The sequence below is a fragment of the Symsagittifera roscoffensis genome, chromosome 9, assembly GCF_963678635.1.
Source record: "Symsagittifera roscoffensis chromosome 9, txSymRosc1.1, whole genome shotgun sequence".
Lineage (NCBI taxonomy): Eukaryota > Metazoa > Xenacoelomorpha > Acoela > Convolutidae > Symsagittifera > Symsagittifera roscoffensis.
This window is the reverse complement of record NC_087070.1, coordinates 54579684-54606574: the sequence shown is the minus strand read 5'-3', so window position 1 is coordinate 54606574 and position 26891 is coordinate 54579684. Positions and strand designations below refer to the sequence as shown.

The window sequence follows — 26891 nt, the reverse complement described above, 5'->3', positions numbered from 1 at the left end:
CTGATTGTTGTAGATGTTTCATGCATATTTATGGACATAAGTACAGCGCTGATTTGATTTAAATTATCCGGACAAAATGAAAAAAAACTTTCAAACACGTTTTTCTCAAATTGGGTTAAGATTAGACAAAAGTGAAGAGAACAAAAGTTGCTTAGAATTTCATCAGAATTAATATGGTGCAATTTTTTCTTCGAAATTCTCAACCAGAATATTACCCCAAAAATGGGTCATTTTGGCTTTTTTCAATTATTCAAGAATTACGCTGAAACTACTTTGTTAATTCATGAGAAAGTTATATCACAAGAAGCCTCTTACACAACCCAACAAAGTTGAATAAGGGTTAAATCTCCAAAAACCTGTATAAGAGAAAATATATTTTGCTTGATAGTCAAGAAACGTGATTTTTACTTTATAAAACCCAAAATCTTTGCTTAAAATCAAATTATAAAAAAGGATTTAATCCTTCTAGAACTTTGTTGGGATGTGTTAGAGACTTCTTGTGATATATATTCCTCATCAATTAACAAAGTAGTTTCTGCGTAATTCTTGATTAATTAAAAAAAGCCAAAATGACCCATTTTTGGGGTAAAATTTTGATTGAGAATTTCGGAGAAATTCTCGGCAACTTTTGTTCAGTTCACTTTTGTCTAATCTTAACCCAATTTGAGAAAAACGTGTTTGAAAATTCAAGTTTTGTTAGTTTTGTCCGGATAATTTAAGTCCGCTCTGTATATTGTAATGAAACTAAAAGGTTGAAAGTTTTCTTTATAGAATTCAATCGTTTAGGTTTATGGCCTTCTTGAATTCATGGACATTTTTCCATCTGTCTGTCTGATGGCTATGTTTCAATAATAAGGGCCGCTAGATTTTTTAGGGATAAGGGTATTACATAATTTTGTGTTTTTGGTTTTTCAATATTTAATCCTTCCTTTATATTTAATCGAAGAGTTTAAACAAACATGATTAATTCTGATAATGATTACAATCTGTTTTTTTTTCAAACCCAGACAAGCTTCTTTCAGCTTACTTACGCTTAACTCCCAGGGTTCGATTGTCAAAAATTGACCTTTAATGACCCCCACGAAACTCAACAATGATAGTCGGTTGCCGCAATAACCACAATAATGTAGAAGTTTAAGCAAACAAACATTTTTCCCCCAAAATCTGTGTCGTTTTTTTTCCGTGGTGTGACGCGAGGACCTCAGCAAAAGCCTAGAACTTAGGCATATTAGAGAGTCATAGTGAAATAGGCATATTCAATTAATAACGTTTGTTTGAATTCTTCGATTAAATATAAAGAAAGGATTAAATATTGAAAAACCAAACACACAAAATTATGTAATACCCTTATCCCTGAAAAATCTAGCGGCCCTTATTACTGAAACATAGCCATCAGACAGACAGATGGAAAAATGTCCATGAACTCAAGAAGGCCAAAAAACTAATTGATTGATTTCTATAAAGAAAACTTTCAACCTTTTAGTTTCATTACAATATACAGTGCTGATTTAAATTATCCGAACAAAACTAACCAAACTTGAATTTTCAAACACGTTTTTCTCAAATTGGGTTAAGATTAGACAAAAGTGAATGAAAACACGTATTTTTAAAGTAAAGTGAATTGAAATCAAAATCTTAATTTAATAAGTCCATTGGCCGCAGCCGATCCTAGCAGTTCGATTTGGCTGACTTTTGGCGCAGAAAGGAGGGCACGAATGGCTGTCCAGATTTGTCCAGCCCTGCTGAAGATCGGGATTCAATATGATATCCCACGTGACTACGCGCTTTAATTGAGCGGAAAATGAAGTAATCAAAATTGGGCGGAAAATAAGCCGGATAATTCATAGTTCCTTCCCTCCTGCGTGAAGTGGTGGGAACAATAACATAGTAACTATCTAACTGCTGATTGCGTAGTTCGAGTATTCTGGATAATCAGAAAAGGCTTTGATGACAAAACTTATCATGCTGATTTAGAAGAAACATTTAGTGGGTTAGGCACATGTCTCTCAACACGAGGGTCATGCGTTCAAATCCCGCTTCGGTCACGGTTGGAGGGCTCCCAGTGTCATCCGCCTCCTCAAGGTGGGACCGGCTGTGGCAGAATGGATGACATCTCCCTCCCTCACGGTTGGCCCTGCACTGAGCAGGCCGAGGTCTAATAAAAAAATAAGATGAAACAGTTAAAGTTTACAGGCTGTGAAGTTTTTTATTACGATATCTTCCCGTATTATGTATCTATTGGATGAAGAGCAGTTTCTTTTACTCAATGGTTCATGAAGTTCAAACTGTCACATCCCATTTGACTGCAGGGTAAGTTTAGTCGCTAAACTATCTGGGAGTTGCCAGGTGATTTAGACGAACGGAGATTATGAACACTCACGAATATATTTGCAGCTTTCGGATGGTTGACATCATTCAAATAAGCAAGGCACGCGAACCTGAAAATTGTAACCGTAGTAAAATTGCAGAAAGTCCCAGTGAAAATGAATGGGAGTCGTCGTGGCCCTAATAACAGCTGTCTGTCGTCTCACCGAGCACAAATGAGTGGTTGTTTCGTTACAGGTTCCCACATTAGTGTTCTCGTCGGTGTTCGAGTGTGGCAACCTGAGAAAGGCGACTCAAGTGCGAGAGAGGGAGTACGACCTAGTGCTCAACACAGACACCAACTCGAGGTCATTCACGCAGTGGTTCTACTTCGAAGTGGCCAACATGCGAGCAAATGTCGAGTACAGATTCAATATTGTGAATCTCGAAAAACCAAACAGTCAGTTCAATTTCGGTGAGTTCAAAAGCGCTTCATCAGATTACTTAGGGATTGCAAGGGGCTACTTGACAAATAACTTTTTGCAAAACAATTGAAAGTGATCAAGTGGGTTTTCAGAAAGCAGCAAATTGACATTTTTGAGCGAGTTCCGTAAATTTAATGTGATAATGCCACATTTGGTTCAAGCTGTCAGGATGCAATGCTCAATAACATAGCAACTGCGTGCGAGAAATTTAGTGCCCTGTCCGTTTTAGGCATGCAGCCCTTGACCTACTCTGTGCAAGACATGCTAGACACTGGAATTGGGCGCTGGCAGAGATCTGGCTTCTCAATCGGCTACTATAAGAACCAGTTTATCCGCAACGCATCTGTCACCGGGGGCAAAAAAGGCTGCACGTACTACACACTCACCTTCTCTTTGCAGTTTCAGCATTCGGATGACATTGTCTACATCGCATATCACTATCCTTTCTCATACACAATGATGCAGGTATTCAAGTTTATTTATTGAAAAAATGTTTTTTTTTCGACTTTTGGTTGTCCGAGTTTTTTCGTCCTAGCCTTTCCAAATGCAATTTATTTTATCTGGCACGCTTTTGAAGCAGTTTTTTTGCAAATTCTCAGGTTTTTACGAGCCGATGAACGTTGTTCGGACTCTTATTTCGGTCGTAATATTTTTTTCGTTTTGTTTTTCAGGGAATGTTTTAAAATTTGTTCAGGCTCAAAATCATCTTTTTGCGTTTGTTTTTTTTTTTTATTTATTTTTAAGTGTAAAGGTCACAAAAAACGTAATCGACTTCTAGCTTCGAAAGTAGATTTCAATTTTCCAGATTTCCCAGCAGGATAAAAATATTACGTATTGGTTCAAAATTCTCAAATGTGGTTAATTTTTTTTCAAAAAAGTCAATGTTTCAGAAATTCAAAGAGCTATAAGGCCATCTGTTTTGTCTGTGAAATTCGAAAATTGAGTTTTTTTTAAAAGTATTTCAATATTTTTTTCGGTTTACTTGCGTTCATTAATTGGCTCTTTTCTAACTGTCTGTTGGCTAGGTTTCTTGTTTTTTTATTCAAACAGCTTTAAAAAAATTATAACTACTGGACAAAAAATAAGAAAATTTTTTTTTGAAAATTTTAATTCTGTTTCATTTTTTCGCAATCAATTTTGCCTATCATGCCTAATTCACTAATTGTCTACGCGATCGTATAGTTCTGAAATCGCATCACTCACTAAAAACGACACTAATTTGAAGAAATTTTTTTTATGAATATGATCGGAACATTCTCTGCTACTTGCACAGCAACCGGCTGTCCTTGTTATTATTTGTAGCTGCTTTATAGTGGCTAGTGTCTTCTAACCGTCAAGGGGTCGCGCAGATGCGAGGGAGTGAGAGTCCAAATCCCGAGCTCGGAGGCTAGGTTTCGGTTTTAGCAAAAGTTGTATTAATCAAGGATCAAGGCTTCTTTCGTTACCTTTTCTTTTTTTTACAAAACTTTGGTGTTCTCAGCTCTCCCAAAACACTTGAAAGACTAAGTTGTGAGAAAAAACTAAGGACCTACAGCCAAACTATGATGTGATATCATAAAGGATATAATTAAAATGGGAGGCGTGCTTTTAAAAACTATCTATCTATTATCTATCTATTTATCTCTCTATGTATCTATCTTTCGATCTATCTATTATCTATGTAATATCTATGGATTGTCAATTATATATTTAAATGCGGGTTTCATTATCTCGCCATGTTTTAGCTTTTCACCGTATTTTTCAGCATGTTTAACGAAAGAATTTTTTCACGTTTAAGCTATATCGTACATGGCAATGGTTAAGAATTTTTGTTCATCTTTCCAGTTTGACTTCAAAGTTTATTTCATCAATTTTGAAATTAGCAACCCAATATAGTATTGCTGTCAGGGTTGCCACAGGAGTTGCGAATTTGGACCCCAATTTTGAACAAAAAATTCGTTTCAGTTTACGAGATACGACATTTTATTGATTTTTTCAAAAATTTTCAGAAAACTTAAATTAAAAATACTCAAAGGTTGAGATTCTCAACCCTGTTGTTGGGTGCTTTCAGGGCACTTGCAATTCTTGGTTTAAAATATGACTGCTCAAATCCTTGAAGTTTCGAGATATGACGTGTCTTATGATTTTTTTAACTTTTAAGAAAACTGAGATTTAATAATTCAAAAGACTTGAAATTCCCATTTTTGTAGTTGAGTACTGCAAGGGTGCTCTCAGGAGCTCCAAGTTGCAAATTTCGCGTCCAAATGCGACTGCTCAACTGCTTTAAATTCCGAGAGGTGACTTTTCTTGATTCATTTTAAAATTTTTCAAAAAATTAAATATAAAATACTTCACAAAGTCTTATGATTTTTTTCAAACTCTGAGTTGAACAAACTTCAATAAAAAATTTTACAATATTTGAAATACCACCCCTGTAATTGGGTGCTGTCAGAGTACATTCAAAGGATGCAAGTCTTTTTTCCAATATACGCGGCACTAAAGTTTCGGTTTTATGTCGACCTTTTTAGGGTCTGTCGAAATGTCTCTCCGAATTCACATAAAACACTGCTACGTGTTTTGTTTAGGTGCACTTGGACAAGTTGGAGCGGCAAGCTGCTCAGAGAGGTGACATCTACTTCAGACGACAGAGTCTGTGTCGCAGCATAGCTGGCAACGACTGTCCACTACTCACAATCACAGCCGCGATTCCACAACACAACAATAGTAACAATAATGGTAACAGCAGAAATGGGAGTGGTGGTAGTAGTGGCAGTGGGAGTAATAACCACGTGGGTCCAACTTGTCAGACTAGCGTGGACGATGACGCACTGGCGAATGTATACAGTGAGTCGAGTTTTTAGTTTCTTTCCAAGTTTTCATGAGTCGATAAAAGTAGTCTTATATAGGTAGCAATGATTTTTTTTCGTGTCTTTTCGGGAAAATCTTAAAATTTGTTCAGGTTCAATTTTTCTTTTTCGCCATTTACTTTTCAAATTCAGTTCATTACCTTTGTGGATTTGAGGCATCTATTTTTTTTCTGTGAAATTTGAAAGTTGAGATTTTTTTTGAAAAACAAATCAGTAGTTTTGTCTGTTTACTTGCGTTCATTGACTCTTTCTACACTAGCCTTAGCTTACTGTATTAGAAAGAACCTTCTTTTTGTCTAACCTAAGTCGCAAATATTGGTACCACTTATCAGCCTTTTGATTGCATGTGCTTTGACATTCGAATAGTAAGAAGTTAACACGGTTGATGCATTTTTAATTCATAAAATGAATCGAAAAAAGCTATTTGTTTCAAAGAACATTACTCCATAAAATTTCAATTTTTCTAACTCATTATATCTTGCAATTTTTTGAAATGCATTATTTATTCATAATATGGCTTTATGCTTTGCGATTTGTTACATGCAAAGTTAGTATAGATGCCTTCAGTTTGTTATATTCTTACGGCAATTTAATTTTTAAAACTATTACCAATTTATGCATAATAAGGGTCTGAAAACCCTTAATTATTTTTTTCGATTATTCTCAAGAGAGGAAAGGAACTATGGTATAGGGTAATTTTTCCACGCGATTTCAAGTAAGGAATTTTGTGGATAATGATAAGTGGGACTTAGCATAGTGGTAAGGCATTCACTTCGTAATCGTCAGATTGTGTTATCGATCCCCTGCCATGACAATGATAGTGTGGGCGAGGACGAGCTCTCATTTGACCTCGAACTTCAGGTCTAAAGCCTGACCAGTGTCGGCTGCAATAGTGGTACCGTGTGAAAACGACCCTGATTCGTTAAAAAAAAGAGCGTCGCAAAACAAAAGAATTCAGTCTAGGAATTTAGAGAAATTTACTATGCTTAGACAGGCTGCAAGGCCTTCCATAGATCCTCTGCGAATCGCAGAAAAGCCTATCATTATTATTAATTCTTATCACTTGCCCGGTTTTTGCTGTTTTGCAGTATTCATGGTGGTCAGCGGAGTTTTCTGTCCCACCGGTTGCTATTTTTGCAATTACTAACTCTATGCGTTGCATTGCAGGCAACATGCCAGTGATCTTCCTGTCGTCTCGGGTGCACCCGGGTGAGAGCAACTCAAGCTGGGTGATGGCAGGAACCCTGAACTACCTTCTAAGCGAAGAGGCCAGACCACTGCGCGAATTGTACATATTCAAAATAGTGCCCATGCTCAACCCAGACGGGGTGATCAATGGAAATTACAGGTGCTCGCTTACTGGACAGGATTTGAACAGGGTCTGGTTGAACCCTTCTGCAGAGTTGCATCCCACAATTTATCACACAAAGGGATTGCTGCAGTATCTGTCAGTGACTGGACGCAAGCCATTTGTAAGTGTAGAAACTGTTCTATGATTATATGAAGCGTCAGATACGTCGATTAAATTTTACTTAAGTGGCAAAGAATATTATTAAACGGAAAAGAGCCATCGTTTGGCCAACGTTCTGAAAAGATAATTGATTTTCAACTGCAACTTTTAGCAGGTTTTCTTGAATGACTAGTGTTTTATTATTCACTTGAATTTTGCTTGAAAATTTAATATTTTACATGGATAAAAATAGTTTGCATCCCTTTTGATTTTTTTGTTACCATCTCTTAGACCTAGTTACTAGCGCTAGTTAGTAAGTACAAATATCGCATATGCTCAACCATTCAATTTTTCCTTAGTAAGTGTGGATTTTCTTTACTAGGTACCGTAGTGGAGGTACAGTTCAAGAGATGAAATTGTTTTTTTGCTGGTCTGTTTAGATCTATTGTGACTATCACGGCCACTCTCGAAGGAAGAACATCTTCATGTTTGGATGTAGCAACTCTTTAAGTTGGTACCCTGCTGACCTGCAGAAGGCAGAAAACGAGGACCAGGGCTACAAGGTCTGTTCAAGGCCACAGTATATTTACACTTGCGAAGCTAGTGTATTAGTACGAACCTTCTTTTTTTCCAACTCAAGTCGCAAATATTGGTGCGGCACCCCAATAATGGTGGGACACCTTTTTTTGATTGCATGTGCTTTGACACTCCAATAGTAATAAAGTAACACAGTTGATGCATTTTTATTTCATCAAATGAACCGAAAAAAGCTATTTGTTCCAAAGAACATAACTGCATAAAAACTCAATTTTTCTAACTCAATATATCTTGCAATTTTTTGAAATGCATAATTTATACATAATGTGGTTTTATGCTTTGCAATTTGTTTCATGCAAAGTTAGTGTGGATGTCTTCAGTTTGTTATATTCCAAATTATTAATTGCAAAATTGAGTCTATTTGTATTTGGTGCTGAATCGTGTTGGCAATTTGTTAGCATATGTAGCTGCTTTATTCTTGACTAGTGTTTGTTGGTTGTTAAGCTTGAGTGGCTGAGGGGATAGTACGTGAGACTCAAAATCTTTTGATTGCAGTAGGTCGTAGGTTTGAACCCTACACATAGCCGAGTTTTCGCTAATTCGAGGCTTTTTTCTGCTTTTAGGTCGTGTTCTCGCAAGTATTTGCGAAGCGCAGCTTCGTCTCTGTTACACCTAATTCTCGTCATAATTTTGCTGCTCATAAGTGTAAGTCATGCAGGCTTCTGGTATTGCTAATTGAAAACGCTAATTGCTAAGCCAGATTAGTTGCAATAGTCTCATCTCATTATTATTGCTGTCAAAATGTCTTAAGTATAGGAGCCTATAAACAGATGCCATTATCCTGGTGTTTTTTATAGTTTTTTCAATTCTTTTACGACGTTTTTTTTGTCCACAGTAAATTTAACGAGATATACCACCTAAATGATATATACGGCTTAAAAGACCACTGCCGCAGTATTAGGAACTAAAAGCGGAAAAATTCAATTGCTTAACTGTAAATATTAATGAAATGAACAGTTTGAGTTGAAAAACAGGTGTATATAAGAAAAACTGAAATCGTCAGAAAACTCATCGATGAGCAGTTTTCCTTTATTAAGAATCTCGTCGTGAGCATAGAAAGGAAAACTGAAATAATCAGTTGTGTTTTCTTGTCTTAATTATTAAATGAAAGTCGGAGAGCGCCATGGACTCAATGTTTAACTGAACGCAACGTTTAAAGTTTTCCGAGCGCAATGTTTAAGAAAGTACTCTGGGCTCAACGTTTAGAGAATGCCAAGAATGTTCTGATTTTCGAACTTATCGCTTCAATAGCTTGCATAAAAAAGAAATTAGAATTTTTTCAAGTTTTTATGACTTCAATAACTTGCTTGAGTAGCTTCAACGTTTTTGCGAAGTGATCCAAGATAGGAAATGAGTTTCGAAAGTTTAAAGGTGTTTGAAGTTTCATCGAAATTGTTTTTTTAGTTAGGATTGCTTACGCGATCTATTAAAGCGAAATATATCAAAACTTCCATTGCTTTAATTGCTTGCTTAGGACACTTCTGTTTTTCGCGGGTATTATTGCTCTAATAGCCTAATTCGAAGAAAAATTGTTCGCTCGCTGATTCGATCTACGAAATAACTTAAAGGCTTTCAAAGTTTCATTGCTTGAACAGCTTGCTTGGAAAATTTGGAGCAATCGATTCGTTCTTCGTGATAGCTCGATACTTCGAAGTTTCGTCGTTTCAATGAAGTTTTAACTTAATCGCAAACCGATTCGCTCCATGAAATGACTGGGCCGAGTCTCTCAATGAATTAACTCGAAATATTTCAAGGTTCCAACTTAAATTTTTCTTGAGCCGCTTTGTTTTGTGATGTAGCTTAAAATATATTGAGAAAAACCTTAATAGGTTGCGAATCGATTGGAGCTGTCAAAATACCTGACATAATTTAAAGTTATAGCACTTTCAGTAGCTTGCCCGGAAAACTTAGTGAACCGATATACCCATTTAAGTAATTCAGTTTTTTTGCGAACCGATGCACGCAATGAAATATCCTTGAAAATTTCGTGGATAGTCGTTTTGATTGCTTGCTGAAAAAGTTGTTAATATTTGGTAATCGATTCATAGTAGTCTTTAAATTTCCAAGTTTCATTGTTTGTTGAGGAATGCTTCAAGTTCATGCGAACCGATTCACTATAAAATTACCTGAATTATTTCAAGAGTTTCATCGCTTGAATGGCTTGCTCCGAAAATTTAGCTTTCAAATTGATCTAAATTATGAAATATTATATCAAAAAGTTTAAAATAATAATAACTTGAAAGTTTTGCTGTTGAAAAGATTTGAGAATTAGTTCAAACTGAAATACCTTGAAATATTGCAAAGTTACATAGCTTGAATGAACAGCTCGCCTCAATAAACTTGAGTTTTCGCAAACCGATCTACGAAATGCAATCACTCAAGCTCTTTCGGTTTTATTGCTTGAATAGCTTGCTGTTGTTTAATACAACCATTTTTTTCTGAGCCGATTCATGTATGCAGACGGGCTTGTTGGTAAAAAGTTTCAGTTTTCTAAAGAAAAATAATGAATTATGGAACGGTTTCAGTTTTTTTCTATGCTCGCGACCCGATTCTAATGGAAAACTGCTCACTGTTTAATATCGTTCTTGGATGGATCTTCGAGCTCAGTTTTCTATTTTTACCCGAAATCGATCTATTTTTTTTTTAATTTTGGAAAACTTTTGTAATGAGACATACATTTGATTAATTAAGAGTAATGAACGTAGTGAAGACTCTTATATAGGTCTTGCTGATATTTTTTTTCAAGAAAAAGTCTTAAAAGTCTAATAACTACAGATGGGCATTCATAGATATTAATGCATTTATGAATGCACTTAGGTATATATGCACTTTTTGAGTTCAATTGAAACTCATCTGCTGAAAGTGACGTAAATAGCACTCCAAATACGAACGTGGAAATGGCGCGACAAAACGGAACGATTTCTAGTTTCGAAAGTGGAACCTAATTTTTAGATTTCCAGCGGAATTAAAACTTTACCTGTTAATCCAGTTTTCTCAAGTTGGATTAATGTTATCAAAAAAGCGCCAATCATTAATCGTTCAAGAAATTCAAAGAGCTTAAAGGGCATCTATTTTTTTCTTTGAAGTTTCAAAATTGAGATTTTTTCAATAAAGTCAGTGTTTTTTATGTTTTCTTGCGTTCATTACTTTTTTCCAATCTCATTTCGTACTTTTGCAACATTTCGTTCCTCAAGGCTAATGCATATGGTGAGAAAAACGTGAATGGGTTTAACTTTCATAAGTCGAATTTCATTCAGATTTCCCTGCAGCATAAAAAAATACAATTTGCTTCAGTTTTCTCAAATTGAGTTAATTTTATCAATGAAGTGTATTAATACTTGAAAGTTTTGTAATTTAGTGAGCTTTCTGAAATTCAAAATTTGGAAATGTTGCAAAAAAAAATTGAACGTTTTTGGTTTATTTGAATTCATAGTCACTTTTCCAAGGGCCCAGTGGTTATATTTTGTTAATCTATTGTGTTGGTTTGTGTGAGCAGGCGCTTCCGAAGCTGCTCTCGTATAGTGCCCCCAGCTTCTGCCTGATGAACTGCTGCAACAGTGTGGAGAAGGTGAAGGAGACGACTGCGCGCGTGGTTGTGTGGAGACACCTGCAAGTACTCAGGAGCTACACCATGGAGAGCACTTTCAGTGGATTCGACCAGGGACCTTATAAGGTAAATTTAGTGCCCGGAAGCAAAGTTCGAACGACCATAACTTACATAATAGAAACTGATTATCACACTTTATTAGTGGTTTGGCACATTTCTAGTCCCCTTTAGCGCTGTTTTTTCACGACACCCAGGCTATTTTATTGTTTGTCCACCTCTGAAAAAGTAAGTATTGTGCGTGACGAAATAATTTTTACCAGGTTGTAGATGTAGAATATGTGTTTGTAATTGATAATTACCATACGTGACAATTTCAAGTATTTTAATCTATTTGGTAAAGAATACAGGGGAAATGTTAAAAAAACCGGCATGCATTTTTGGCCTACCGAACAATCAGTTTTTCTAAAGGCGCCTTGTGCAAAAGTGTACTCTAATTTTAAGCTTGGAGAAAAGCTTTTATTTGGTCTAACTTTTTCAAAAAATGCTCAGAACATCTCGCGATAATGAGCAGCCACGACATATTTTGTGGCTTTCTAGGAATTTGAGAGAGCTGATAAGATTAAAATGGTTTGCACTTTAAAATGGTTCGTTCCCTTTTGAACACAAAGGTGCCAAATATGTTATCAAGTTTTTTTTTGTTTGTCAAAGTCGCCAGTTTTTATTGTAACCAGATTTTGTAGATGCCATTTATTCTGTTGGGATTTTGAATTATTCGTTTTCTTCCAGAGACTTTTGTGTCAGCCCGATAAAAAGATAGCATTTCTACTCACACGATTTAAGCCTGGAGTGGTGCAAATTTGTGTTCTTTGAAATTCTGATTTTCAATATTATCAGCTTTTCTTAATTTTTAATGTGTTTCTTCGCAGGGCACTCAAATTGGAACTCGTGAGCTGGTGGAAATGGGTGCCAAGTTTGTGGAGTCAATGTCGAAGATCCGCCTCTTGATAGGCGACTCGAAGCTGCCTCGGATCCCGACCGTTCCTCTGTTTGCTTCTCTCTACTCCACCCCCTCACCCTCTGAGAGGGGAAGTGGCAATTTCCTCACCCAGTTGTCAGAGGAGAATATACTGGATGCTGTTTCATTGTCATTCGATACCTTGTCGGGCCCTGTACCTGAGGACAGCAGGTATCATAAAATACAGCATAAAACAATATTATACAAAAATGTTGTTTCCAACGCAAGCCGCCTATTTTAAGAGCAAAGTTTTTGCAAAGCTTATCCAAATAATTTTTTGAGGGACGTTTTTATTCAACGTTGAAACTACCAACGCCCTGAGCTGAATTTAAAAGATCATTACCCTCCAATCATTTTAGTGACATTTTGGAGGTTTCAAATTTGTCAGTTTGCTCGACTATTTTATGCACGCCTTTGTTCACTTATCTCTGATGCTCAACGCGTAATCGCGCTTTTTTAGCGAGGCGAAGAAATCTAAATAATTGCGTTTCCTTTTTTGTCGGCGGTTTTACAGCTACACTTTGCCATGTTTTCGCTTTGATTGCTGCTTCTTCGCTGCGTGACCTTGTCGAGTGTCAAGTAAACTGGTTTAAAATTGCTCAGTTTTAGTTCAGTTTCGAGCGAGTAAAGCAATCGATCATGCTTATTTTTAAAAGGACAAGCAGTGAAACTTTTATTAAAGGCCTAAAATTTAGTTTTAATCACGTTAAATTAGTTTTTAACGTTTTTTGCCATTCTTGTCATTTTTGACAAAACTGTTGTCCACCCTGCCTATTTTAGTATAACTGTTGAATATGCCAAAATTCTAGGCTTTCATTCATATCCTTTGATCGCATCACGCACAAAAATGACACTAATTGAAAACAGAAAACTTTTTGTAGTTTATGTTTAAAAATAGGTTGTCGGAACATTCCTTGCTACTTGCGCAACAACCGGCTATCCTTGTGTTTTCCTTGCGATTAGAAATAATCTATTGCAATCGGGTACTTTTTTCCCCGTTGCAAAGTTAGTGTACACAATATTCAAAAGCAGGAATGGTAATTTTAACTTGCATAAGAAAAACTTAGTTCTCTTATTGGTAGGGCTAGTTTGGCGGTATCTGGGTTGTACGAGTATCGGCCGAAAGTTTTTAAAAGATTCTGTATCTACGTTAGAGCGTTTTTTAGTAAGTTTTTTAGAGTAATGAACGTAGTGAGTACTCTTTATAGGTCTTTCTGATTTTTTTTTCATCAAAAAACCTTGAATTTTGTTCACGCTCACTTATGATTTTTCGTGGTTTGACTTTTGATTTTTTTTTCAAGTTCAGTGCATTTTTATTTTAAAAGGAAGGCAAATTTCGCCACCAAACAGCAAAAATGTAAAAGTCACGAAAAACTTGATTGACTCAATTTGAAAAAGTTATTTAATTATCAGATTTCTGAGCGAAATAAAAACTTTTCAAATTGGGTTCTTTTTATCCAAAACGGCAATTTTAAATTGTTCTAGAAAGTCAAAAAGCTTTAAGGGCATCTATTTGTTTGGAATGCGAAAATTGAGATTGAAAAAGAAGCAGTCTGTTTTTTCTGTGTCCCTGCGTTAGTTACTCTTTTTCAACTGTCAGTTGGCTATATTTACACATTCTACATTTTTACATATAGATATTTTTAGGAAAAGTCTTAATTGCTTATGCTCAAATTTCACTTTTCGCTGTTTCCTTTCTCATAATTTTTAAAGGCAAATGATGCTCTCCAACAGCAAAAGTACAAATGGTTCGAGAAAGGAGGAATGGCTTTGTTCCAAAATTGGGCATAAATTATCATCAATTCCAGCGAATTAAAGAAAACTAATTGCTCCGGATTTCTCTAATCGGGTTAGATTTTTTGGAAAAAGTGTCAATCATTAATATAAGGTCATTTTTTCAGCTTCAAAAATTGAAAAATCTCCAAAAAAAACAGTAGCTTTTTTCGGTTTCCTTAAGTTCATTGACACATTTTTCAGGTCGCATTTGTTGACGCACGTGTTGAAGAACACGGAACTGGATGGAAGAACGAATGCAAGAGCAAAGAGTAGCATCGATTCTCGAGAGAGAAGGGAAGGATTCTTTCTTGGAAATTAGTGAGTAAAAATTTCAGCTGGTATGTTAAAAAAGGGGATGCCTCCTAAAGTTCGTTTTCTTGCTGTTTATCATTTTCCCAAAAATTGCCGATAACTAAATAGAAAAAATTATTTGCATTCATAGCCAGGCGTTTTTCAAAATCTGGCGAACACGTATAGGTGAGATTGCATTTGTCTTGTATTCGGTAATCTGGTTCAATTCGTTTCTCCAATGGCACCCCATATTTGCTCTTTTGCGTGGCTAGATTATGACCGAGTGTAACGAGGGTAGCCGGTTGATGTGCAAGTAGCACAGAATGTTTCCATCATATTCTTCAAAAAAACTACAAAAAATATTGTGTTTCAAATTGCGTCATTTTGTGTTTTTAGTTTGATAAGAGGATCTTAACGAAAACACAGAACTTTGATAGTAAAAACATTTAGACATCAAATTTAATCAATCTCAAATTTGATTTTTTGCAGTTTCTCCAAAAGGAAGGCAAATTACGCTCTCTAAATACAAAAGCGAATATGGCGCGAAAAAAATGCGAATGAATTTTATTTTCGAAATGAAATTTTCATTCAACAGAAAACGAGTTATTTTTACTATCGAATCCAAAGCAAAAACTAATTTAGAGAATGAGACTTCAAACAAACGGTACGTATTCAGTAGCATGTATATCACATTGTGCTTCATGAGAATAGAACGAATGAAAATGTTTGATTTTTATGAAGCCTGAAGATCATTTGCTGCATGCGAGTAGTTCTTCACGCCTCACCAAGAAAGTATCTTCTTGAGAATTGTCATTAAGCCAAACCGAAAACAATTGTAAAATTGCTCATAGAGAAGCCCATTGCTATGTTAAAGCCACTTCTGGTAAAAGACAAAACGTAGAAAATACATGCTCTGTGCGTTTTGTTTCTACCAAATAATGAAAACAGGAAGGTGATATGTTTTTTTTGGCCTGTGTATTCAAAAATTTGCCCGCAGAGCAGAAAATTTGGCCGAAACAGGTTCTTTACAGTACTTTGGAGCAGCTCGGAAATTCAATTAGGTCGACCTAAAAAAAACGGATGAAAAAATTTGCGATATGCCAAATGTGAAAATCGTAACATATTTGCTCTGCTGGAATTTTTTTCTTCATTCCATTTTTTGGATTTTTTGTTTTGGTTCTCCTACTTTGTGTCGTGTGTTTCACGTGTCCGATGTCTGTGAACCGGCATTTTCTTTCATTGAAACAGGAAAGCCTTGTTTCAGGTAAAGTGTTTGGTTTCATTAAAGAAGTTTTGACTAGTATTATATTTGAGGAGCCTGCAGGTTCCGATAGTTGATCTTTTCTTTTATTTTGTTAGACGAACGCTTTTTGATTTTTGTACATTTTAGTGGGATACCCATCCAAAGTCACCTTCAGAGGAGCTGCAAAACAAGCATGGGAACGGACAGACAACCACAGAAAGAGACCGAACGAAGACTAGAGTCGGATTTGGAGCGACTCAAATCAGCACTGAGAAAACAACCATCTTCGAGTTCAGCAGACGAAGCGACGAGACCCAAATCACATGCATTTAACCTTAGACCGACAGTAGATCAGAAATTGATCATAGACCGCCATCATATGCCGAATTGCAGCTCTAATAACACTTCTGCTGCACTAAACAACCCTTCTACGCTAATGAATGACACCAATGGTACGACAGCAAAAACGAGTTCAAATGCGAGTAATTCTAACCATGGAATCAGATCGAGAAATAGTAGTGGTAATAGTGATATTGTCTACCCTCCTATGAGTTTCTACGAGGAATCGATGGATCCCGAGAACTATTCACCTATTCCTCCGGCTTTGCGGTTCGTTTCAGAGATACAGTCACGTGACATCAAAGGCAATCCCCCGACTACTCATGGTCTTCCAACATATCCGGTGAAGTCTACGTTTAAGTACACATCTAATGCTACGCCTGGTTCTAATTTGTCCTCGAAGTCCAAGACAGAATTGGGTGGAACTTCAGGTGCGAGACAGAGCTCGTCATTGATCGGGGCAGGGCAGGCGGATGGCAAAATGGACGATGTCTCCGAATCAGTGAATTTCGACTCGAGAAGCGCATCAATGAGATACCAGAATACAAAACTTTAGCTTCCTGAAAGATATTTACTGATGCTAATGACAGTGCCGGGTACCGATGCAAATATCAACTGAGGAAGGCTTTTCGAAAACCTGTTACTGCGGTTAACAAATTTAAAAATTGTTATAAATTTGAAAATGGTCGGCTCCGTTGAAATAGAAATCTAAGGCATGTATGATATCAAAATTGCATTGTTAGCCGAACAAAATGCTTGAAACTCTTTTCGTTTAAACAAGATAAGAAGTGATGCATGCATGGCACGAATATCTCACAAACACACTGTTTTCACAGGCTTTGCTGGTAGCATCTTCCGAGAAAAATTGTAAACGTTGTTAAAAGTGTTTATACTGAAGTGAGGTTAAGTAGCCGAATTTTGATAAAATATGAATTTTAGCTCACTTGTGTCTCAATTGATTTCAATCACCAGACATATCGTTGTGGTTTAAAACTCGCTGAAATTTATTGGTCGCATTTATATTTTTATAAATAGCTCTGCAAATATTTTCGTATTCCTACTATGCGTTTGTACATCTGCTTCTTAGTAACAACAGCTGTTTTAGTTTCTCCAACTTCGAGTTTTTTATGCATCTTGTGTAAATTTGTAAATAAGTTTAAAAGTTGGCCGAAAGTTTTTCTAATATTCTTTTTTTTTTGCTTTCCCCTTTCTCTAACTACTACCCTAGGCCAAGCTGAAGTGCCAAAATTAACTTTGTTTTGTTTCACTGTTCTCGCTGTGTTGACTTTCATTGTGCTTTCAATTCAAATATTCTATATGTGCTTCAGAGGTAACTGATGTAAATAAGAAGTGTTAGTTCTAAATGCTTAATAAAATTTACCTTACCATTTTTTGTTGTTCCGATCAATGAAGTGTTTTCCAAAAAATGGGTATCAAAAAGACTTGTCGTCCGGGCCTGATCTAAAATTGCATTTTTTGAAAATTTTAAATGAAAGAATTGCATTTTTTCGGCGCGCGCTTCCCCTAAAGTTTAGTATAGACTGGCGCCTTTAGAATAATTTTTGGGACGGTCAGCCATACCTTTAGGCCGTGAGGGGGTCGAAGCCAGGGGCGGATCTAGAATTTTCTAGAATTTCGAACATTTTGACTTTTTTTAGGTCGACCGAAATTATTTTCGAGCTCTCTGAAACCACCGTAAAGACACTATTTTGACAAAATTTTCTACCCTGCAGCAGGCAAATTTTTGAAAAACAGGCCAAAAGGCCGTTCTTAGGCTTATTAGGAAAATCGTGTACAAAAAATCGCGTTTTTTCGGCGCCCGCTCCCCCCTCAAAATTAGTATATATTGGCGCCTTAAGAAAAATTTAGGGTCGGTCGGCCAAAAATGGATTTCTTAAAAAGTACCAACGGGGGGACCCTTTGTGTCGGCAGGGGGTCGTCGAATCCCTGAGGGAAGGGGGGGGGGGGTGTTCGCCCCCCCCCCCCCCTAAATCCGCCCCTGGTCGAAGCCATGAGGTAGATTGTTCGTCCGCATACCATGATTCCCACACTAAATCTGTTACTGCCTAAATTGGTTGGAGCATTGATATATCATTTCTTTTGCGATAGCAAATGTACTTATAATTGGGAGCTAGTTTTTTTAAGAAACTTAGTACAAATCGTTTGAAATTGGCTTTCATTCATTGTCTGTTTGATAAAAAGAGGCATGATTCCTGTTTGTTAAAAACAGCGATCTTGTTAACTATCCCCCCCCCCCAATTTAGATTTTCAGACATTCAAGTTTGGCGGCCATATTTTCAATAGCTTAAAACAATTTTCAGTACATACATATATTTAAAGTTTTATACGTGGGTTTATATAAATAGTGAGTAATAAAAATACGAACGCGCCAAAATAAAAACCTAATTAATTGTTGACCTTTTTGAAATGCATATACTGTATACAGAAATGGTTGTCAAAAATAATGCATGCATAGGTGGGGGGGGGGGGGGGATAGTTAACAAGGTCCTAAAGGGGGGAAATAGTTATCAAGATCCAAACTAAGTTCAGTTTTAATTCATGATTCTTGTTTGATGAAAAAACAAAACTTAAGTTTGTCTCGAGTTTCTGAGTCTCAAAAAAGTGGTACCCATGGAAAGACAGGCTACTAGCTTGTGTGCTTACATTTTTCCTAGTTTTTGTTTTCCCGTACTCGACCTTCGAAATATTGATTGAATACACTGCAATATGGGCTGTAATATATGGGATTGAGATAGCGATATTAATCGAAAGAACAGGCGCAGAATTCTTCTGGATAAGATCCCATGCCCTAATTTTTTTAAGAAAAAAAACGTTACTGGTTCATAAAAGGTTATCAAGGTGTGTGTCATAAGGATTTTCATAGGTACCCGATTTTTGTTGAGTTATATAACGGGTCAAAACAAAGCACTGAAAGAACATTAAAATCAAATACTTTGAAACGCTTCAAAGAATTTGCTACTTAGAGTAAATTTGTGAACTTTATTTAAATGTACATACATATACACAGGAGCGGATTTAGGGGGGGGGCGGACGCCCCCCCCCCCCCTCAGGGATTCGACCCCCTGCCGACCCAAAGGGTCCCCCCTTTGATACTTTTTCAGAAATCCATTTTTGGCCGACCGACCCTAAAATTTTTCTAAAGGCGCCTTTGGTGCCAATATATACTAACTTTGAGGGGGAGCGCGCGCCAAAAAAACGCGATTTTTTTGTCAAAATTTTTCAAAAATTGCCCAAAAACGGCTTTTTTGACTGTTTTTTCAAAAATTTGCCTGCGGCGCACAAAATTTTGCCAAAGTAGGGGCAAAACAGTGCTTTGGGAGAGCTTGAAAAATCAATTTGGTCGACCTAAAAAAAAAGGAAAATTTTTTGAAAATCCCCCCCCCCCCCCCCCCCCCTCGAGAAAATCCTAGATCCGCCCCTGCATATACATGTTTGCAGTTTTGGATCGCTTCCCTTTCGGTTGCTTTTGATATTGATAGACAGCATTTTATCTTTAAAATTCACAAGATGACAGCGGGCATCAGATTGTATGATAGCTTCATTTTAGAAGAATTTATAATCCCGCAGTTTAAGTCTAAGAAGTTTCTACAGAAAGTTTGAATGTTTTCGACACTCCTCGAGGTGGTCAAATTGTATTGAGTAATCATACCGCCTGTGATTTTCTATCTTGAAATTTTTTGTTGCCTGGCTGACAGCTCACTTAAAACAACCCTTGTCTTACCATCATCACCAGTTCATTCCTTGCTTACTCCACCCTTATACCCTCCTGTCGTTTGCTCAAAAAAAGCCAATCATGAATTGTTCTAGAAAGTCAAAAGGCTTCAAGGGCATCTAATTGTTTGGAATGCGAAAGTTGAGATTTCTTAAAACGTCAGTTACTTCTTTTCAATTGTCAGTAGGCTATGTTTACACATTTTAAATTTTTTAAGAATACATTTTTTCAAAAAGCCCAGTTGTTCACGCTCGAATTTTATTTTTCGCGGTTTCCTTCCTCATGATTTTTCGAAGGCAACTGTTGCTCTCCAACAGCGAAAGCACAAATGGTTTCAAAAACAAGAATGGCTTGGTTTCAAAATTGTGCTTAAATTATCATCATTTCCAGTAAAATTAGGAAAACGAATTGCTCCATAATTCTCTAATCGGGCTAGACTTTTTCCAAAAGAATGTAAATCATTAATCTAAAGTCATTTTTCTAAATAGTCACTTTTTTGGTTTCCTCAAGTTCACTGACACTTTTTCAAAAGTCTGTTGGCTAGATTTAATTTATTTTAACTAGGTATCAAAGTTTGTGTTACAAAAATAGTTTTTTTTGGAGCCCAAATGTTGAATTTTTCCACGGTATACAAAGATCAATTTTAGGTTGCCTTTGTTGAGGCACATGTTGAAGAAAACGGAACTGGAAGTTCGTTCTTTTGCTGTTAAACTTTCTTCAGAAAATTGCCGGTATTAAATTATAAGAATTTATTTGCATTCATAACCAAACGTTTTTTTAGTCCTGGAGAACACGTATCTAAGATATTGCATTTGTCTTGTATTCTTTAATTTGCAATTTGCTTTTTCCAATGGCACCTCATATTTGCGACATTGCTTGGCTAGAATACGACCGAGTGTAGCGAGGGTAGCCGTTTGCTGTACAAGTAGCACAGAATGCTTTGATCATTTTCTTTAAAAAAAGCTACAAATATATCGTTTTTCAAATTGCGTCGTTTTGTGTTTTTGGTTTGATATGAGGATCTTAACGAAAACCCAGAACTCTGATAGTAAAAATATTTAAAATCAACTTGAATCAGTCTCAATTTTGATTTTTTGGTTTTGACCAAGAAGAAGGCAAATTACAATAGCGAATATGGTTCGAAAAAAATGCAAATGATTTTTTTTTTTCGAAATGAATTTTTCATTCAACAGAAAACGAGTTATTTTTAATATCGAGTCCAAGGCAAAAACTAAATTGCAGAATAAGACTTCAATCAAACGGTACGTATTCAGCAGCATGTGTATCGCATTGTGCTTCATGAGAAAATAACGAATGAAACTGTTTTTTTTTATGAAGTCTGAAGATCATTGCTGCATGCAAATAAATAGTTTTTCACGCCTCACCAAGAAAGTGTTTTCTCGAGAATTGTCAATGAGCCAAACCCAAAACAATTGTTCTTAGAGAAGTCCATTGCTATGTTACAGCCAATTCTCCTAGTAAAAGATAAAAGGTAGAAACTATATGCTCTGTGCGTTTTGTTTCTAACACATGTTGAAAACAGGAAACTGATATGTTTTTTTGTGACCTGTGAAATCAACAATTCGCATGCGGCGCAGAAAGTTTGGTCATAATAGGGCCTTAACAGTGCTTTGGAGCAGCTCAGAAATTCAATTTGTTCTAACTAAAAAAATTTTGACTAGTTTTCGAAATGCCAAAAAAGAAAATCGTGACACAATTGCTCATTTGGATTGTTTTTTCATTTCATTATTTGGCTTTTATTCCCGCATTTTGAATGAAACAGGAAAGCCTTTCTTTATGCAAAAGAAATATGGTTTCATTAAAGAAAATTTGACTAGTTTTAAAACAACCAGCATCGACTTCATCAGACGAGGTGACGAGACCCAAATCTTTTGCATTTAACGTTAGACCAACATTAGATCAGAAATTGATCATAGACCGCCATCATATGCCGAATTACAGCTCTAATAACACTTCTGCAGCACTAACAACCCTTCTACGCTAATCATTGATGCCAATGGTACGACATCACAAGCTGTGCAAAAATGCTCAGCAAATGAGCTCAACAATCAATCCAACAAATGTAAAGGTGCTCCAATCGACGGAAAAAAGTTCAAACGGGATTATTTCTAACCCTGGAGTCAGATCGAGAAATAGTAGTAGTAATGATGATAATGTCTACCCTCATGAGTTTTTATGAGATAGCGTTGGAACCCGAGAGCTACTCCCCTAATCTCCCGGCTCTGCGATTCGTTTCAGAAATGCAGTCAGTGACATCAAAGGCAATCCCCCGACCACTCATAGTCTTCCAACGAATCTCCATAATTCTCTAATCAGGCTAGACTTTTTCCAAAAAAATGTCAGTCAAGAATCTAAAGTCATTTTTCTAAGTAGTCAATTTTTTGGTTTCGTCAAGTTCACTGACACTTTTTCAAAAGTCTGTTGGCTAGATTGAATTTATTTTAACTAGGTATCAAAATTCGTGTTACAAAAATAATTTTTTTTGGAGCACAAATGTTGAATTTTTCCACCGTATACAAAGATCAGTTTTAGGTTGCCTTTGTAGAGACACATGTTTAAGAAAACGGAACTGGAAGTTCGTTCTTTTGCTGTTAAACTTTCTTCAGAAAATTGCCGGTATTAAATTATAAGAATTTATTTGCATTCATAACCAAGCGTTTTTTTAATCCTGCAGAATACGTATCTAAGATATTGCATTTGTCTTGTATTCATTAATTTGGTTCAATTTGCTTTTTCCAATGGCACCTCATATTTGCGACATTGCTTGGCTAGAATACGACCGAGTGTAACGAGGGTAGCCGTTTGCTGTGCGAGTAGCACAGAATGCTTTGATCATTTTCATTGAAAAAAGCTACAAAAATATTGTTTTTCAAGTTGCGTCGTTTTGTGTTTTTGGTTTGATATGAGGATCTTAACGAAAACCCAGAACTTTGATTCTAAAAATATTTAAAATCAACTTTAATCAGTCTCAAATTTGATTTCTTGCAGTTTGAACAAGAAGAAGGCAAATTACAATCTAAATACAAAAGCGAATATGGCGCGAAAAAATGCAAATGAATTTTTTTTTCAAAATCAATTTTTCATTCAACAGAAAACGAGTTATTTTTAATATCGAGTCCAAGGCAAAAACTAAATTGCAGAATGAGACTTCAATCAAACGGTACTACGCATTCAGCAGCATGTGTAACACATTGTGCTTCATGAGAAAAGAACGAATGAAACTGTTTTTTTTTTTAATGAAGTCTGAAGATCATTGCTGCATGCAAATAAATAGTTTTTCACGCCTCACCAAGAAAGTGTTTTCTCGAAAATTGTCAATGAGCCAAACCCAAAACAATTGTTCTTAGAGAAGTCCATTGCTATGTTACAGCCAATTCTCCTAGTAAAAGATAAAAGGTAGAAAATATCTGCTCTGTGCGTTTTGTTTCTAGCACATGTTGAAAACAGGAAGATGTTGTTTTTTTTGTGGCCTGTGAATTCAACAATTCGCATGCGGCGCAGAAAGTTTGGTCATAATAGGGCCTTAACAGTGCTTTGGAGCAGCTCAAAAATTCATTTTGTTCCACCTAAAAAAATTTTGACTAGTTTTCGAAATGCCAAAAGTGAAAATCGTGACACAATTGCTCATTTGAATTTTTTTTTTTTCATTTCATTATTTGGCTTTTATTCCCGCATTTTGAATGAAACAGGAAAGCCTTGCTTTACGTAAAAGAAATATGTTTTCATTAAAGAAAATTTGACTAGTTTTAAAACAACCAGCATCGACTTCATCAGACAAGGTGACGAGACCCAAATCACTTGCATTTAACGTTAGACCGACAGTAGATCAGAAATTGATCATAGACCGCCATCATATGCCGAATTGCAGCTCTAATAACACTTCTACTGCACTAACAACCCTTCTACGCTAATCCTTGATGCCAATGGTACGACATCACAAGCTGTGCAAAAATGCTCAGCAAATGAGCTCAACAATCAATCCAACAAATGTAAAAGTGCTCCAATCGAAGAAAACAAATTCAAACGCGATTATTTCTAACTGTTTGAAATAAAAATTTAACAGATTGATTAAATGTAAGTGTGAATTTTGCAACGTTAGCCGAATGCTTGAAACACTTTTGTCAAATTCTTGAAACACTTTTCGCCTGAACGCAAAATTCGGTATAGAAAAGACTCGTCGTATTGGTAAACTGCAATCGGTAGCTAGTTTTTTTTGTTAACCATTTTTCTGACAAATCTGTAAGAAAAGGGCCCTGATTCATTTTTCTGTTTGATATAAACAGGTGTGACTCATGTTTGATCAAAATTATTTTTTTTTGTTTTTCGGTCATGACTTCTGTTTGATGAAAACAGTATTTTAGTTTTCTCGGCCAATTGTTTGAGCAAGCGGAACGTTGTGTGATAGTGCAATGCAGTTCGTTTTTCACGTAAAAAATGATACCATGCACTTTGACATTTGATTTGTAATGAGTTAGCAATGTTAATTCTTCTATATCATCGATTGAAGCGACAAAAGCTATTTGTTTCATACAACAGTACAGTAATGAAAACTCGTTTTCAAAATTTTTTTAACTCGACTATAATTTCGAACTGCATAATATATACCAAGTTTGGCTGTATAATTTCCAATTTATGGCTTCCCAAGTTAGTGTGGTTGCCTTGAGTTTGTAAAATTTCAAATTCCAAGATGCAAAATTTGTGATTTAGTGCATTTAAAATCTGAATAGTTTGCCGCCGTCTCGCTTGTGTTTGTGAAGCTGCAGCTTTGCCTCTGTGTCAAAAAGAGTGCTACGTAGCATGGAAAGACCGGCTACGAGCTTGTGTGCTTATATAACATAGTTTTTTTTCTACCGTACTCCGCCTTCGAAAAGTTTATTGATAATTTTGCCAAATCTCAGACTAAGGGTTCAATCGGGAGATATGGTAGCGAGGATTCGTCCTCCTGTATAAGCCGCTACGCACTAATTTTTACAAAAAAAAATTGGCCTCACTAAGCCATCAAGACTAGGAGTGGCCTGAAAATTTTTCTTAAGATCCTCAGCTTCAGAACCATTTGCGTTAAACACAAATAAACAGTGTAATTGCCAGAAGCAGATTTAGGAAGATATGAGGAGGGAGCAGAAAATGTGATGAAGGAGCGCGCTCTAAAAACTTGCAATTATTTGTCTAAACCATCCAAAAAATGATTTTCTGGCCTACTTTGCTTTTAATTCGCCTGCGCCGCAAACAGTTTTGGATGAATAGAGACCCTATAGTGTTCTGAGAGCTTGGAAAATAATTTTCTTCAACTTAAAGAAGAAGTGGCTATACTTTTTGGAAATTTGTGCCTAAAGAAATATTTAGACAACAGTTTCTACTGTTATAGTCATCTTAACAATAGATTTTAGTGTTTGTTTGCTATTTCTAATTAAAAAGTTTCGCTAGTATTTGATAAAAAGTTTTTAGCTAAAATTTTTTCTCCAATAAAAACTTATTGTTTTGGCCTTTGGCTGTTTGTTTTTTAACCAGTTTTGTATATGTACTAAATTTATTAGGTGCTAACTTTCCATTCAACCACATGTATTACACAAATGGCATAGACGTACAATCTTTGTCCTGTAAGTTTATGTTTGTAGAAGTAGTTGAGTCAATAAGTAGAATTGTGGGTTTTTTCTACTTTTGGGTAGTTTTTATTGGGTATTATCATGGTTTTAGCCTTAGTTTTAATAAGTTCTGTACCTGATCTTATTTGTATTGCCGCAAAATTTCTATGCAAACAATCTAAATTTGTATGCGAAGCTTTTTAATTGTTTGCTTATTATTCTTTTTTTTGGGATTCCTTTCGGAGGTTTTTTGACTTTTTTCCTGTTTTTTTTTGAATTGCCAATTAGAGTCTCCGAATAATAGCTTGTGAATTGGAAACTTTTGTTTTCAAACTTGATTATTCAAAAATTAAACAAATACATTTTCATGGACGCCTCTTGAGTCGGCTGAAATTTAATCAACTGAAATGTTCGTTCGATATAGCAAAACGACCACAAAGTTCAGATTTTTAAGCACGTTGAGAATCGAATCAATTTTAGTGTTATTCCCCGTAGAGCTGAAGCATTGGATCATTTCTAGTCAAATTTCTGGTAAATGTGTCATAAGGCAGTAAATCCAATACATAAGGAAAAGCGATGTTGTGGATTCGCAACAAAACTTTTTTCCTTCGATCCTTGCTTGTAAATTCAACGAACTATCTCATAGCTTAAACGGTGGAATGTAAATATACCGATTAATCAGTGAACAGAAAACGAGCAAATCAGATCAGCGAACCAAAAAAGGAATATTCAATAATCTAATGACTTTATTTAAATACTAATATTTTGGAACCTGATCTAAACTACATTTTATTATTGGATAAATTAGATATTTTACCACTGTAAAGTATTTAATATTAACCAATCATAATCCATCCAACTAACAACCCACTTATTTGTAAGTGCTGAAATTACTTGTAATTTCAGCACCAGAGAGATTTGAATTTAACTTAGAAATTAGTTGCCTCTCCAAGAGAACTTCAGCTGCCGCAATGAGCCAGTATACTCTAGATCTATTGAGCCTAGCAGAGACTAGTTAAACACCCTGAGACTAGTAGATATAAGAGTAAGATTAGGATCGGTATTAGACTAAGAAGTTGCACGAATCTATCCGGCCGAAAATAAGATAGCGTGACGAGCAGACGGTGTACCCTATCCGAAATTACTCTATGAGTTAACCAAACCATATTAACTCATCTGGTGCGACCATAAGTCTCGAATAAGACCTTAATAGCTTAGAATTAACCAAAAATAGATTAGAATTTAGACAAAACATTTTCAAAATGTTACACGATAATAACTTAATTGAAATGTCTCTACGACTCAATAGATCAGAGCCGATATTCCGCACAATACTAGAACTACCTGGTATTGGAAAAAGACCTTGTTTGAAACAGAAATATAACAGATTGATTAGATGTAAGTGTGAATTTTGCAACGTTAGCTGAATGCTTGAAAGAGTTTTGTCAAATTCTTGAAACACTTTTTGCTTTAACGCAAAATTCGGTATAGAAAAGACTCGTCGTGTTGGTAGAGCAGCGATTCACTTGCGAGTGTCAGTATATCTGCAATCGGTAGCTAGTTTTTTTCTGTTAACCATTTTTCTCACAAATCTGTAAGAAAAGGGCCCTGATTCATTTTTTCTGTTTGATATAAACAGTTGTGACTCATGTTTGATCAAAA

General features: G+C 35.9%; 2 protein-coding genes across 5 annotated transcripts in view; one reads left to right on the top strand and one right to left on the bottom strand.

Moving 5' to 3' along the window:
- LOC134854297 (cytosolic carboxypeptidase 1-like) overlaps positions 1–17286 on the top strand; it is a 52578-nt gene extending 35292 nt beyond the window's left edge. For 2 of the 3 annotated variants that reach the window (XM_063870496.1, XM_063870495.1), the window contains 9 exons: positions 2563–2779; positions 3019–3254; positions 5354–5612; positions 6803–7107; positions 7526–7648; positions 11179–11355; positions 12156–12415; positions 14222–14338; positions 15702–17286. In XM_063870496.1, coding sequence (XP_063726566.1) covers positions 2563–2779; positions 3019–3254; positions 5354–5612; positions 6803–7107; positions 7526–7648; positions 11179–11355; positions 12156–12415; positions 14222–14338; positions 15702–16449 — 2442 coding nt within the window. In that variant the 3' untranslated portion in view covers positions 16450–17286. Of the gene's footprint in view, positions 1–2562; positions 2780–3018; positions 3255–5353; positions 5613–6802; positions 7108–7525; positions 7649–11178; positions 11356–12155; positions 12416–14221; positions 14339–14953; positions 14976–15701 lie in introns of all 3 variants that reach the window. The other variant, XM_063870497.1, reaches the window with a different exon arrangement.
- Positions 1–26891, bottom strand: part of LOC134854300 (huntingtin-interacting protein K-like) — a 318593-nt gene that overhangs the window by 170982 nt on the left and 120720 nt on the right. The window contains exon 1 of one of the 2 annotated variants that reach the window (XM_063870500.1): positions 1639–1649. The exons of the other annotated variant lie outside the window; for it this stretch is intronic. The gene's annotated coding sequence lies outside the window, so the exon portion shown is untranslated. Of the gene's footprint in view, positions 1–1638; positions 1650–26891 lie in introns of those variants that run through there. 2 annotated transcript variants of the gene reach the window in all.